At 40.0% G+C, this 14,163-nt stretch overlaps 1 protein-coding gene across 17 annotated transcripts in view; it reads right to left on the bottom strand.

Moving 5' to 3' along the window:
- The window catches only part of FRMPD1 (FERM and PDZ domain containing 1), a 251,567-nt gene that overhangs the window by 6,678 nt on the left and 230,726 nt on the right, over window positions 1-14,163 (bottom strand). For 16 of the 17 annotated variants that reach the window (XM_069085279.1, XM_069085280.1, XM_069085276.1 and 13 more), the window contains 5 exons: window positions 13,541-13,677; window positions 10,632-10,758; window positions 6,696-6,791; window positions 1,381-1,572; window positions 264-408 (listed from right to left, as the gene is read on the bottom strand). In XM_069085279.1, the coding sequence (XP_068941380.1) occupies window positions 264-408; window positions 1,381-1,572; window positions 6,696-6,791; window positions 10,632-10,758; window positions 13,541-13,677 (697 nt within the window). The remainder of the gene's footprint in view (window positions 1-263; window positions 409-1,380; window positions 1,573-6,695; window positions 6,792-10,631; window positions 10,759-13,540; window positions 13,678-14,163) is intronic. The other variant, XM_069085278.1, reaches the window with a different exon arrangement.

Here is a 14,163-nt window from a genome sequence, read left to right as displayed (position 1 = left end):
AGTTGAGGGAAACAAGGTTAAATGACTTGCCCAGAGTCATACAGTTAATAAGTGTCTGAGGTCAAATTTGAACTTGAGTCTCTCTGACTCTAGGCCCAGTGCTCTATCCATTGTTCCACCTAGCTGCCTGCCTGGAATGCACTCCTTCCTCACCTGTCTCTTGGAACTTCTACCTACTTGCAAGATGCAACTCAAGCATCTTTTCTGCATGAGGCCCTTTCTCCCCCCAAAAAACAAGCCTTCCCAATGGCCCAGAGTCTTACCTTCTTCAGCAGAAATCCGATGAACTTGTTTATTTCTACCCCAGAGGAATATGGAGGCAGTTGAGTCAACAAACAATCTGTAGTAGCCAGCAATGAGGCAGGCAAGGTCTTTAGCACTATTAGATTCCAGCAACAGAGTGAGAAGCTTCAAAGGTAAAACAAGATCTATTATTTATATAAGGACAAGAGAATTTTCAGAAGATAATGTCAATGCCTACACATGGCCCATATTCTGGCATGGCCAATACATTCCATCATCCACTGCCATTTTGGTAATGAAATGGATGACCATATAAGGGTATTTGTGATAGAGGGGGAGGGGCAGGGAAAAGAAAGTGGGAAAATTTGCCCCTTTTGTCTCCCTCAGGGTAACTCTCCTTCTTTAATACAAATACCTCAAAGTAATGGCCCCTTCCCAACACAACCACTAACCCTACCACTCCCTAACATCTCCCCGTACCATTTCCATTTCCCTTGAATCACTGAATATGAAAACACAATGTAGTGAGAAGAGGGAAAAGGGAAGGGAATAAATAAGTATTCACACACCACCCACTATGTGCCAGGCTCTATGCTAAGAGCTTTTACAAATATCTTATTTGAAGAGGAAGAGAGGGACAGAGAAGAAGTGGAGAGGGGAAAGGACAGTAAAAGTGTCATCACTTTTGGATGTGGGGAAAAAAACCGCGAGATTTAGAATTTCTAAAATAGCGGCAGGAGAGCATTCCAAGTTAATCTCCCAATTTCAGTTCCTACAACATCCTCAATCTAGCCTCTAGGGCAATGTATATGGCATAATCTCCTGGTCTTTACATCTAGTCTTTACAACCATATGGCAATTTCCCCAGTGGTTTCTTTTCCCACTATAATGGCTTTGTATTTTGTTCCAGGCAATGGAAACATTTCTGAACCTTCCCAGGGGTTGGTAGACTTTAATAGGCACAGTCAGCCTAGTTGTGACTAGCGGACAATGTGATGCATTCTCCTGGGTACAGATACTTCATCATTTTATTTTTTGTACAAATTGCTTTTTTAATCTTAAAGCCACAGTATCTCTTTCTCCCCACAAGATTGACGGGGACAAGCTTTGGAATTCTGATACACAGAGTTGTCTGACCTTAGTTACCTTGACATCCTGAAGATAAATTTTGACCATGCTCACTTTCTCCGACTCTTCCATAAGTTCTACTCGGCTAATATTTGCAAACTCTGCCAGCGTTGACATAATGTTGAGTTTACTGTTAATAATCTGGCTGATTCCATACTTGGCTCCAACTAGAAGGGCGATGTAGGATTCTCTGTCCTGTAACTAGGAGAGAAGAGGGGAATGAGGAATCAGCTTTCTCCCATATCCACGAGATAACACATCACTTGCAGATTGAGAGAGGAAGGCAATTTACTTTATTTAATAAAATGTTCCTCATGCATCTAATTGTCAAAGTGGCACTTGTGCTGGTTCATAGTATTCTTTGCTGAGGGGAACATTGTTTGATGACTATTAATAAGAAGGTTGTAGGGGCGGGTAGGCGGTGCAGTGAATACAGCACTGTCCCTGGAGTCAGGAAGACCTAAGTTCAAAACCAGCCTCAGACACTTAACAGTTACTAGCCGTGTGACCTTGGGCAAGTCACTTAACCCCAATTGCACTGCCTTCTCCCCTCCAAAAAGCAAAATGAACAAAAAAAAAGAAGAAGGTTGTCTGATTTCAGGTAACCCAAGGGCAGGGACTGGCTGTTTTAAGAATAAGGTGATGCTTGTACTTCTTTTCCGTAAAAGATACTCATGGATCACCTGTCATGGCACCTTTCATTTTTAAATAGTTTTAATAGAAAATGAATAAGCTCCTCTGTGAGTCCAACATAGAGACCTTTTTGTTGTTGTTGCTGAGTTGTGTCTGACTCTGTGTCCCCATTTGGGGTTTTCTTGGCAAAGATATTGGAATGGTTTGCTCTTTCCTTCTCCAACTCATTTTATGAATGAGGAAAATGAGGTAAATGGAGTTAAATGACTTGCCCAGGGTCACACAGCAAGTGTCTATGGCCAGATTTGAACTCAGGAAGATGAGCCTTCCCGACTCCAGGCCTGGTACTTTATCCACTGTGCTACCTAGCTTCTTCTCCTAATTAGAGAGACCTAAGACAAGAACAAAAGGAATGGAAGTGAAGGGAAGACTCAGGAATACAGGCTCTTGCTAAGCAAACAGGACATAAAATACCCCTATACCTGCCTATCTCAGAGTACTGAGACTGACAAAAGGTTCTACAATAATAATAATAATAATAACAATACTTTACATTTAAACAACGCCTACTATGTGCCAGGCATTGTGCTAAGAGCTTTACAATTATCTCATTTGTTCCTGACAACAACCCTGGGAGGTGGGTTATCCCCATTTTACAGAGGAGGAAACTGAGGCCAACAGAGGTTAAGTGACTTGCCCAGGGTCACATAGTTATTGTCTGAGGTCAAATCTGAACTCAGGTCTTCTTGATTCTAGGTCTAATCACTGTACTATCTAGCTGCACTCTAAATCGGTACAGAATCTGTTAGCTGGGGTTGGTTTGTCCTTCTCAGCCCTTCCACCCTCTGCTTTTGCCTTGACACTCCAAGAGATTGGGGAGCAGAGAGCTGACGGGATGAGGAGAGAGGTCAGGGACCAGAAAGTAGGTAAAACTTGCGTTTTGAGGGCTCTCTTTCTCTATTCCTCTTACTCTTCTACCTCCCGATGTCCATTCACTTCTCCATTCTTCCCCTCTCAAGCTCATCTCAAATCCCCCATTCAGGGTCCCCCTGATCCAAAGTGACCTTTTGTCGCTTCTCCTCCACTCCACCAAAAATTCCATTCTCTTCTTCTATCTTCCCAAGGTGTAAAGAAAGTAACCTGATTAAACCAATCCCTACAGAAAGTTGGCAGGGAAAGTAGAGCCTGGTGACTTTTCTTAGCTGCTTCTTCTAGCACAGGAAAAGATTAAGAAAATCCGCTTCCCTGTTCTATGCCCATGATTTAATTAGGCAGAAAATCAGGAAGGACTGGTTATGATGTTCTGGATTCAGGTGCCCTTCAAAACATCTTTTTGCTCCACTAAATCACTTCTATATAAGTGACCCCAGAAATGCTTGGTTTATCAGTTCAAAAGTAATACTAATTGGAGTTATTTATATGAACAGCTTCCAATTTATGTCCAATTACTGTGGCAGAGAAAAATGATTATGCATGGCATTAAATGTATTAGATAAATTGTTGTATATTTTATTTGATTACAGCATTAATCTGTTTTCATGTGCTGTTTTCAGTAATTTGTAGCTTAGCCAGCAACTCACAACTTAAAGAACCAAACCAAGCCACACATCATGCATGAGTTTCTATCCCTACAACGAACCAAGCTATAATGAAATTTTAATCTGTATATTTGTCATCTGGCTTTGAGACTAGAGTAAAACACACACATAATAAAATGGTATTTTATAGACAATGCACAACATGCTGGATTATTATTATTATTTTGGTCAGGGGGAGAGGAAGGACAGATGACAATGCTGAGGGGTTATATGGAACCAGATCTGGTCTAGGGAACTCCTGTTGAGAAAATTCCTTCTACCAGTGCAGGTTGCTACCTGCTCAGAAATTTTATTATTTTAGTGAGTTGCCTGGGGATGCTGAGAAGCTAAATAATTTGCACAGGCTTAGAGAGCCAGAAGATGTCAAAGGTAGAAGTAGAATGCATGGATGAACTTTTTGACTCTGGATCTTGACTGGACATCACTAACTGGAAATCATGAAAGATTAAGACTGAATTATAGACACAGAATGTTAAGGCAGGGAAGGACCTTTTGAGATTGTCTAGTTCAGGGGTTTTTATACTGGGATCTGTGAACTTTTTTTTGTTGGTGGAGGTAGTCAGGGTTAAGTGACTTGTCCAAGGTCACACAGCTAGTTAGTGTCTTGAGGCTGGTACTCCTGACTCCAGGCTGTTGCTCTTACCACTGCACCGCCCTTCTGTGAACTTAAAAAAAATTTGTTTTTACATAATTGTGTTTCAATATAACTGGTTTCCTTTGTAATCCTATGTATTTTTATTTTATACATTTAAAAAATGTTTCACCAGATAGCCAAGGGGGTACATTACACAAAAAGTTGAACAGTCTTTGCTCTTTGTCAAGCAATCTCATTTCACAGATGAGGAAAGCTGAGTCCCTTCAAACATGGAAACATTTGGTTTGAAAAGTAGCTTGGATAGCCTTGTTCTCTGGAAACTAAATGGAAGAGAAGTAGCTTCCTCACATGAGTGAAAAGCCATGAACAATACCCCCCCAAAATTTGTAAAACCTTAAACCATACTGAAACTGATGTGGGTCTATCACCAAAGGATGTTATTTCTCCTGTGATGACTTTAAAAAACAACATGGCAACGCCAAGACCCCAAGAAAATAGCAAGTCCTTAAAATACATAATCTCTAAGGTCCCTCTGAACACTAACAATCTACGATTCTGTTTTCACACAGTGCAAAAATAACATATGACATTATCCAAAATGTCTGTGTGCAGTGTTTTCACAAACAAATGAAGTTACTGTGTAATTCCGGCCATTTTACCTTTGTTTTTGTTTTCAAGAACAGAATAAAAGAGGAAAAACAAACATATGTTTTGTTGGTACTGCTGTGATCATGTAAACCATTACTGTCTATAATGATTTAATTGTGTGGTTGATTCCCCAGGAGAAGAACAGGCAGAGCTGGGAACAGAAATGATACAAAAGGTTCTCATCATTTTGGTCATCAAACATTCTGTACCTCAGGGAAGAGGCTACGTCCCCGGGAATTGGAAAGAACACTCCTGGGAGTGACTGGGCTGGTCTTCTGCCTGTGTGGAGGCATAAGCCTTTTCTGAAACATGGCTAAAGAGTAAATTTGTTCTGCATGATTTCATGTTTGTTACAGGTTTTCTATCTCTTTCCTTCTCAATGGATGGAGGGAGATTATGGAGACAAGAAGAGAGTTTGTAACTGAAAATAAAATAAAATTGGATTAAAAAGTAGTGTCTCCATTATTACTAAGGTGTGTTCAATAAGATTTTAATTTTGTGGCTTTTGAATATGGGAAGTGATGTTACCTATTTTTTTTTTTTAAGCAATCAGGGTTAAGTAACTTGCTCAAGGTTACACGGCCAGGTGTTTCTGGGTGGGTGCTAAGTGTCTGAGCCCGGGATTCGATCTCCAGGTCTTCTCAACACTGGAGCCGCTGCTCTTACTTGCTGTGCTACCTGGCCGCCCCAATGTTACCTATTTTTTAAAAAAATTACTCAAGACACCATTAACTTTTAAAATGTTACTTATTTTATATGAGATATCACTTTTACTTCTATAAAAGTACTCTCATGTCTACAATAAAAGTTTTCACATTAAAAATGAACAAAAACAACAACAAATCCCGCCCCCTCCCCAATACTATGTCATCGAATCCTCACAATAACCCTAGGTTTTGTTAACGCTTCAGTCCTTGCATTCTTGTCCGACTATTCCTGACCCTATTTGGGGATTTTCTTGGCAAAGATACTGGAATGGCTTGTCATTTCCTTCACCAGCTCATTTTACAGATGAGGAAACTGAGGCAAACATGGTGAAGTGAGTTGTCTAGGATCACTCATCTAGTTAGTATTTGAGGCCAGATTTAAACTCAGGAAGATGGGTCTTCCTTACTCCAGGTTTGGCACTATTCACTATATTACCCAGTTGCCCAAATAACACTGAGTTACTACCATTATTCCCAGTTCTCAGTTGCAAAAACTGAGGCAGACAGAAGTTAAATGACTTGTCTAGGGTCACACAGCTAATAAGCATCTGAGGCCAGATACCAAGTCAGGTCTTCCTTACTCCAGACCCAGCACTCTATCCAACTGCACTCTCTAGCTACCTCTAAAAAGTCTGAGCTTGAAGAAGAAACAAATGATAAAGGCTGAATAAATATATATGGATGGCAACTGGCACTAGATGAATGAGCTTTTCCTCTTTTTTTTTTTCTGTAGTATTTGTAACAGGAAAGACTATGTGCCACATGGTGCAAAGGGAAAAGTGGCGTCACAAGACCAGGGGGCTCATCCCCAAATTCTGCTACTTACAAACTTCTGTGACCTAAGACAAGTTATTTAATTTTCCTAGGCCTCAATTTTCTTAGTTGTGAAAAAATGAGGTTGAACTTGATGACCTGAGTCCCCTTCCAGCCTGTAACCTAGGATCCAATGAACTTTAAAATATGTTCATTTTAGTTAATGGAATGAAATACAGCTGTTTGATAACTCAAGTCAACTAGTCCATTCCTGTCTTCTACTGAACGCTTAACCCCACTGCATTATCTGCCCTAAGATATAATTACCTACACAAATTCTATGAAATTACTTAGGCCAGAAATAAATTTTGACTTCCAACTGATACATACCATTAACGTGGCATTAAAGATTTTCCCACCATATGTCTTCAGTTCTCCAAGGATTTGTAGATAGTTCAGACGTAGTTGTGCAGCAGATATGAGTTGCTTGAATAATAAAAGAGACAAAGATTGTTTTTAAAAAAGCAAATCCCCTCAATCCAAACAAGATCTAAAAATACCTTGAAAAACTTATAACAGAACTGAATGACTTTGGGAAAAAAGCACAAAGAAAAGCTCACTGCAGAGACACTGCAAGGGGAAACTAGAAAATTGTGATGAATGAGAAAGCTATAGCTAATTATTCTGCATAACCACACTGAAAATGTACATTTATTTTTTTTAACCAATCAGTAAACATTTATTAAGCACTTACTATGTGCCAACCACTGTGCTAAGCATTGGGGATGCAAAAATAAGGAAAAGGGAGTTCCTGCCCTCAGGGAGCTTACAATCTAATGGGGGAAATTTGCAAACAAATATATACAAAACAGGTTATATACAGAATACATAGAAGATAATTAACTGAAGGAAGGCATTGGAATTAAGTGAGGTTGGGGAAGCCATGCCTGTAGAAGGTGGAATTTTGAAAATGTACAACATGTTTAAAAGACAGAGCATTTCATTTTTGAATAGAGCACCAGCCTTGGAGTCAGGAGGACCTGAGTTCAAATCCAGCCTCAGACACTTGACACCCTTATTAGCTATGTGACCTTGGGCAAGTCACTTAACCCCAATTGCCCTACCCTCCCCTCTCCAAAAAAGGAAAAAAAAAGCATTTTCCAAAAAAAAGATTTGTTCTTAATTTAACCTAATAAAATTTTTCCATATAAAAGGCATAATACAAAAAAGATTATGTATGAAAGCATGAATCTCTGTTATGAACAGCTTGGCTTTTTTTAAAAGTATATTATAAATTCATCATGTTACTTCAAAGCCGTCCTGTGTGAGAGAGAAGCATTTCTAAGCATACACAATTATATGTGCGCTGTTGTTTAGTCATGGACCCCATTTGGAGTTTTCTTGGCAAAGATATTGGAGTGGTTTGCCATTTTCTTTTCCATCTCATTTTACAAATCAGGAAACTGAGGCAAACAGGGTTAAGTGACTTGCCCAGGGTCACCCAGCTAGTAAGAGTGTGGGGCCAGATTTGAACTCAGGAAGGTGAGTCTTCCTGACTCTAGGTCCAGCTCTCTATCCACTGTGCCACTTAGCTGCACACGTACTCCCCCTCCCCAATTCTGTAGGGTACACACGAAAAAGGACAGAATCAGCCAACAAACACACTTCCCCTCCTGCTCTACCTTTGATTTTCCAGTAACTACACCCCCTTATAGTTTTAGAGTTCCTAGGGCAGAAGTATCAGACTCAAGCTGACCCAAAGGCAGCTGCAACACTCCCCAAAACAGCCTGAACCAGATTAAGAGGAAAATGGGAAATATGTAACAAAATAAATAAAACACCATACACCATGGATAATGTTGGTTTATGGTTTTCTAAGTTAGTATACTCCCTGCAGGTATCAGTCTGCATTTGAGTTTGATAGCATTGACCTAGGGCACTGTAAACTTATGGGATTGTGGTGGTTTTGTCTTTACAGCCCAGATGGTTAACAGAAACAAAGACCCTGATTCAGGAGCACATTCACCTGAAAAATCACATCACAGGATTTTATTCCTGCCTCCTGCCTTCTCCTGACTCAGGATTCTGCTGTTTACCCTTCCAAGCCTAGCATTAGGAACTAATTGCAACTTCTGAACAGTCTTTCTTTCCCTAACCCCACTGCAGAATAAAGTCCTTTGATTTCTTCTCTTTGGAGAAGGCCATGTTTACTCAGAGGCAGTTAGGTGGTGCAGTGGATAGAGCACCTGACCCGGAGTCGGGAAGATTCATCTTCCTGAGCTCAAATTTGACCTCAGACACTAGAGCTGTGTGACCCTGGGCATGGGACAACCCTGTTTACCTCAGTTTCCTCATCTGTAAAATGAGCTGGAGAAGGAAATAGTAAACCACTCCAATATCTTTGCCAAGAAAACCCCCAAAGGGTCAATTTAGAGTCTGACACAACTGAAAATGACCACACAACAACAACAAAATGTTTGCTCCAGTGATGCTCTGAACACTCTGGGTGGGCACTTCATCTATACTTATCATCTAGTTCTTTATCTATATTCATGACAACAGTCTTGTCCAATAAGTGAGGCCTGGCACAGACCTTCCCTCAAGAAAGATATCCCAGCATGGCAGCCCATGTGTCCATCACTGCTAGGTTTCTGCAAGGCTGTTTCTAATCTCCCTACATGGACACTATATGCATGATGGGAGAGTGGGACCAATTCTTAAGAACAGACTATACTTTGATTATCCTTGCTTTTGCTTTTCCATTTAGGAGATGTTTCATATTTAAGAGTTAATGGCTTCCTTGTGACTGATTTGTGTAAATGGAATACATGGTGGGTACTGAGGAGCAAGCCTTCTTAGTTTAGCTGTGCACACACAAAGGTCTCCCCTAGAATGCTGAAAGTGGGTTTTTAGCATGTCAGCTGAGGCCAGCCTCAGCTCTGGGAAACCCAGATCTCTTCTGACTATAGACTTCTATGATTCTGTGAAATTTCCTATCTTCCTGGACATACGAGTTTCTTTTTGTTTTTGTTGTTTGCAATTTCTCTGGAGTACACAAATTAGGGCTTACCAATTCCCAGGACTTATTTGCCCATAACCTGGAGGGCACTTGCTAAAGGCAAGAAATATCCAAGTGGGGTATCCTACTAGTCACTGGTACAAAGGAGCAGAATTTATTTGCCAGAACCCAAAACAATATGCTTTAGGAGAACCATGGAAAGGAGGAAAAACCATATTCTGAGAGTCTTCCTTTCTAAATATGCATCTGAAATGGTTGGAGAAATTATAATATCAAACTAGAGAAGGCATTCCAGAGAAGATGTACCATGAACCATTATAGGAAAATATTTCAGCATTAACACTTTGTGTCTTCCCCATCACACCTTCTTTCAATTACACAGCTTCTGAGAAAGGACTAAGAAGAATAGAATATAGATAGAAAGAAACAAGCAGAAAGTCACTAACAAAGGAAAAGTCCTTGTCTGGGACAATGGCCTTCATTCCACTATGCTTCCTGCTTTTATCCATCTCAAATTTGATACTTCCCAGAATGTAAGTATGTGATTGAGTTTGTTCACTAATATTTTAATAGGATAAAATGACATTTTAGTAACCCAAAGAAATTTCAGACCAGTGTGGCCTATAACAGGAACAGTAGTCCCAGGGGCCATTTGTCTCAGCTTACACAATATAAACATAACTCCAAGGACTCTAAGGATTTTGCTATTCTGAGAACTAGAAAGGCCTTGAGGGGTTAACTTAGTCCCAGTTCAATTCTCAGATATGCCCAAGGGCTTTACTTCACACAAGTGACACTCAAGGGTTCTCAGACAGTACATCAGACAAAGCCTGGGTAGTCTAAACAAAGGCAGTGTGTCTAAAACACTTTTTCTGCCTATTAAAAAGTGAGTCTAATCATAATCGCATAATAAACACAACAGTAACAATAACAGCATTTATACAGTACTTTAAAGGTTTGCAAAGTTCTTTATTGTCTTATTTGATCCTCAAGACAACTCTGTAAAGTAGATATTATTTCCTTGTTTTGCAGATGAGGAAACTGAGGCTGAGGGGTTGACATTCTCAAGGTCACATAATTCAGATCCTCCTTACTCCACGTCTATCACTCTAGGTACTGTACCATCTGTACATGACCATGATGAGTCAACTTGTGTTAGAGGTAGGATTCAAACCCAAGTTCACTGTATGTGCTACAACAAATCTGCTAGAGTTTTAAGTGAAGTCTGAGAAAAATATAATTTAAAAAACCAACCCTATCATGTTTACATAGGTCTCAATGACAGATTTATCAAGAATAAATGGTACCTTTTGCCTGGGCTCCAGTAAGCTCTGATTCCTCTTCATATGGAAGCTAATGGCTTTCTTTATATCTTTGCCTCGCATGTTCCGGAGCAAAGTTGGAGATATAAAATTCTCTATTCCCCAGTCTTTCCTGTCAAGAGACAAAGATGATGATTTTAAAGTGCACTTTACTCTGATGAAGAGTGTAATTATATTTTATCCTCTACTTATTGTTCCCACAAGCCTATAATTACGAGACCATTTTGCTAGTGGAGGGCCCATTTAAACCAACCTCCACAGCAATTATCAACAACTATTCAGGAATTAAGCACCCAGTGCTATTTTCTGTTGGCTAGTCCATTTACTCTATGTTATTTGATATATCCTGTGGGTTGAGATAACACAAACCTAACAAGGACAGAATGGGTGAGTGTCCAGGCACCGAGCTGAGAAATAGAAGGTAACTCTTACTACAACTATCAATGTACCTTCAACTGTGAATCACCCTCTAAGTCTCAGTTGCCATCCAGCTCTATAAAGGGAAGAATAGCCCATCTCATTGTTTCTTTCTTTCTTTTTTTTTGCCTTTTGGAGGGCAATTGGGTTAAATAACTTGTCCCAGGTTACACGGCTAGTTTTTTTGCATGGGTGTTAAGTGTCTGAGGCTGGAACCGAACTCGGGTCCTCCTGACTCTGGGGGCAGGTACTTTACTCACTTCGCCACCTAGCTGCCCCATCTCATTGTTTCTTAATGAGGCCACATGTGTGGGGCTAACATGCATACATCTGAGGGTCTAGGGACCACTCCCTATTTCCCATGCCTCCCAAGTAATATATGCAGTGTGATATATTATCCCATAAGGATGGCTTTAGAGCTTCTGACCAAAAGGGGCTATGGTTAGAAATACAAGCAGAAGTGGTTATAAAGCACACATTGTACTTTCTGGGGGTGCTTTCTCAAATCCCTTCCACCTATGCACACAACACTCAATTGCACCAACAACAATATTTATTATGTGTCTACTATGTGTCTGGCTCAGTGGCACAGTGGATAGAGTGCTGGGCCTGAAGTTAAGAAGAAAATTATCTTCCTGAGTTCAAATCTGGCTTCAGACACTTAGTAGGTTGTGTGAACTGGAGCAAGTCACTTCACCCTGTTTACCTCAGTTTCCTCACCTGTAAAAAGAGCTGGAGAAGGAAATGGAAAACCATTCCAGTATCTTTACCAAGGAAACCCCAAATGGGGTCATGAAGAGTTGGACAGGACTGAAACGACTAAACAACAAGAACATGTGTCTGGCACTATGTTACACTCTCATGACAAAAAGAAAGGCAAAAAGACAGAACCTGCTCTTGAGCTCATGGCTTAATGGGGAAGAGGCCTGTACTTTCTTTTTTGTTGTTGTTGGGTATTTTTGCTTGTTTTTTGCTTTTTGGAGGGGCAGTTGGGGTTAAGTAACTTGCCCAAGGTCACACAGCTTGTTTTTGTGTTAACTGTCAGAGGCTGGATTTGAACTCAGATCCTCCTGACTCCAGGGCTGGTGCTCTATTCACTGAGCCACCTAACCACCTGAGGATCTGTACTTTCTAAGATCATACCTTCAAGGGCCAGCACAGACATCACTGGTACTGATGCCCCCAACCAGAAATGACCTCTTCTTCTTCTGAACACTTAAAGGTGTTCTTGGACATGCTATTCACGAGACAGGCCATACTGACTTCTATAGCAGTCAGGATGGACGTGCCTTCTTGCTAGCAGTCCCCCATGCTTGGAAGGCTCTTCCCCTTACCCCTGCCTCCTGACTTCCCCAGCTTCCTTCAAGCCTCAGCTTAAATCCCACCTTCTTCATGAAGGCTTCATGAAGCCTTCCCAGGACTTCCCTTCCTTGCTCTCTCTCTCTGAGTGATCACTTTCCAATGATACCTATATATCTTGTATGTTCATTGTCTCCTCCATAAGAATGTGAACTCCTTGAGGGCAGGGACTAGGCTTCTTTTCTTTGTATACCCAGTGCCCAGGGCCTTGTACATAGTAAGTGCTTAATAAATGCCTGTTTACTGATTTTTTTTTTATTTTCCCCATTAGAATTCAGTCTCCGCAAGGGGATGATAAGTTAACAAAAAGATACTGGTAGGATGGAACACTGGGCCAAAATAAATATAACAGAGATAAATGTGAAGTCTTACACCTTATAAGTACAGATGAGGAGGTATGGTTTGAAAAGATCTGGAGGTCATAGTAGACTGGTAAAGCTTAATTTGAGTTTATGTAATGTGGCAACTGAAAAAGTTAATGTGATCTTGGTAATTCGATGGATTTCTAATGAAGATATTGCACATTGGTCAGGCCTAGAAGCACTAGGAAGCACTTGTACAGATTCTCCCTTTTCTTTGCTAGTTAAAGAAATTAATCGGTTTCTTAATTTAAGATCCATGAGTTCAAGGACTAAGGATAAAAATACCTTCCTGTGGGATAGCTTGAAAGAACTATTGCTAAGGAATCATCATTAGGAAGTTATCTTCCTCTATAGTACATTGTAGTGCCATGACTAAATCAGGTTAGAGGCTGAAATGGAGACTATGGAATCTTTGTCCTTTAGAGCAGGGAGTTCTTAACCAATGGGTCCATGAACTTGGATGGGGAAAAAAAAATTACATTTTTATTTTCTCTAACCTCTAATTGAAATTTGGTATTTCCTCAACTTTTAAAAAACATTATTTTGAGATGGAATCCATAGGCTTCACCACACTACCAAAAAGGGTTAATAATAATAACTAAACCCCTGCTTTAGTTATTAAATTTAATTATCGAATATTACATATTGTTGACTACTTTTGTTACTTTAAGGTTATAGGTCCTAACAATGATCTAACTGATGTTTAGATTATCTTTTGGTCCATAACAGAAGAGAGTACCTGGGTATTCCACTTACTCTATGTATTTCAAAGAGATCTTCTGTGGTTGGGCACAAGCATAGATCCGTTCTTGAATGTGTAATGCTGCTAGTCGTAATGCAGAGCTGCATTTCATTTCAACCGCAAACCTTTCCTGAAGCACATCGCTGCAGCTCTGAATTCAGTGATATTGAACCAGTGAGAAAACAGAACAGTGGTCCATTAGATAGAGTTTTCATGTTCATAGGTTTGAAAGGTTAATAGCATACAAAATTAGTGATGGCAAACTGGAATCAAAAGTCGCATGAGGTTTTCTAAGATTCTGAGTACCTTGTTTTGTTTAGTTGTTGTTTCTTAATTTATAACATATGGATAACTCCTAGGCAGCTCCCTCAACAGTATCAATCAGATTAACTGAACTGGACCTATAGCAGTACAGTGGGATGGAAAGAGAGCTCAGGCCTAAGAACCATCCTCTTCCACTAACCAGCTGTAGCTTACTTACGTAAGCTTTTATGGACCTCATTTTCCTTACCTGTAAAATGAAGGGATGGAGAATATATTAAAACAATTTTTATTGTGGGAAATAACCCTAATGATTTAAAAAAGATATTTTAAATCACATCATTCATACAGAATCATCAAAAATTAGACTTTTTTC

The sequence above is a fragment of the Petaurus breviceps genome, unplaced genomic scaffold, assembly GCF_028583685.1.
Source record: "Petaurus breviceps papuanus isolate PSGF00001 unplaced genomic scaffold, PetGlider_PUasm1.0 175, whole genome shotgun sequence".
Lineage (NCBI taxonomy): Eukaryota > Metazoa > Chordata > Mammalia > Diprotodontia > Petauridae > Petaurus > Petaurus breviceps.
This window is presented reverse-complemented; position numbering and strand designations above follow the sequence as displayed.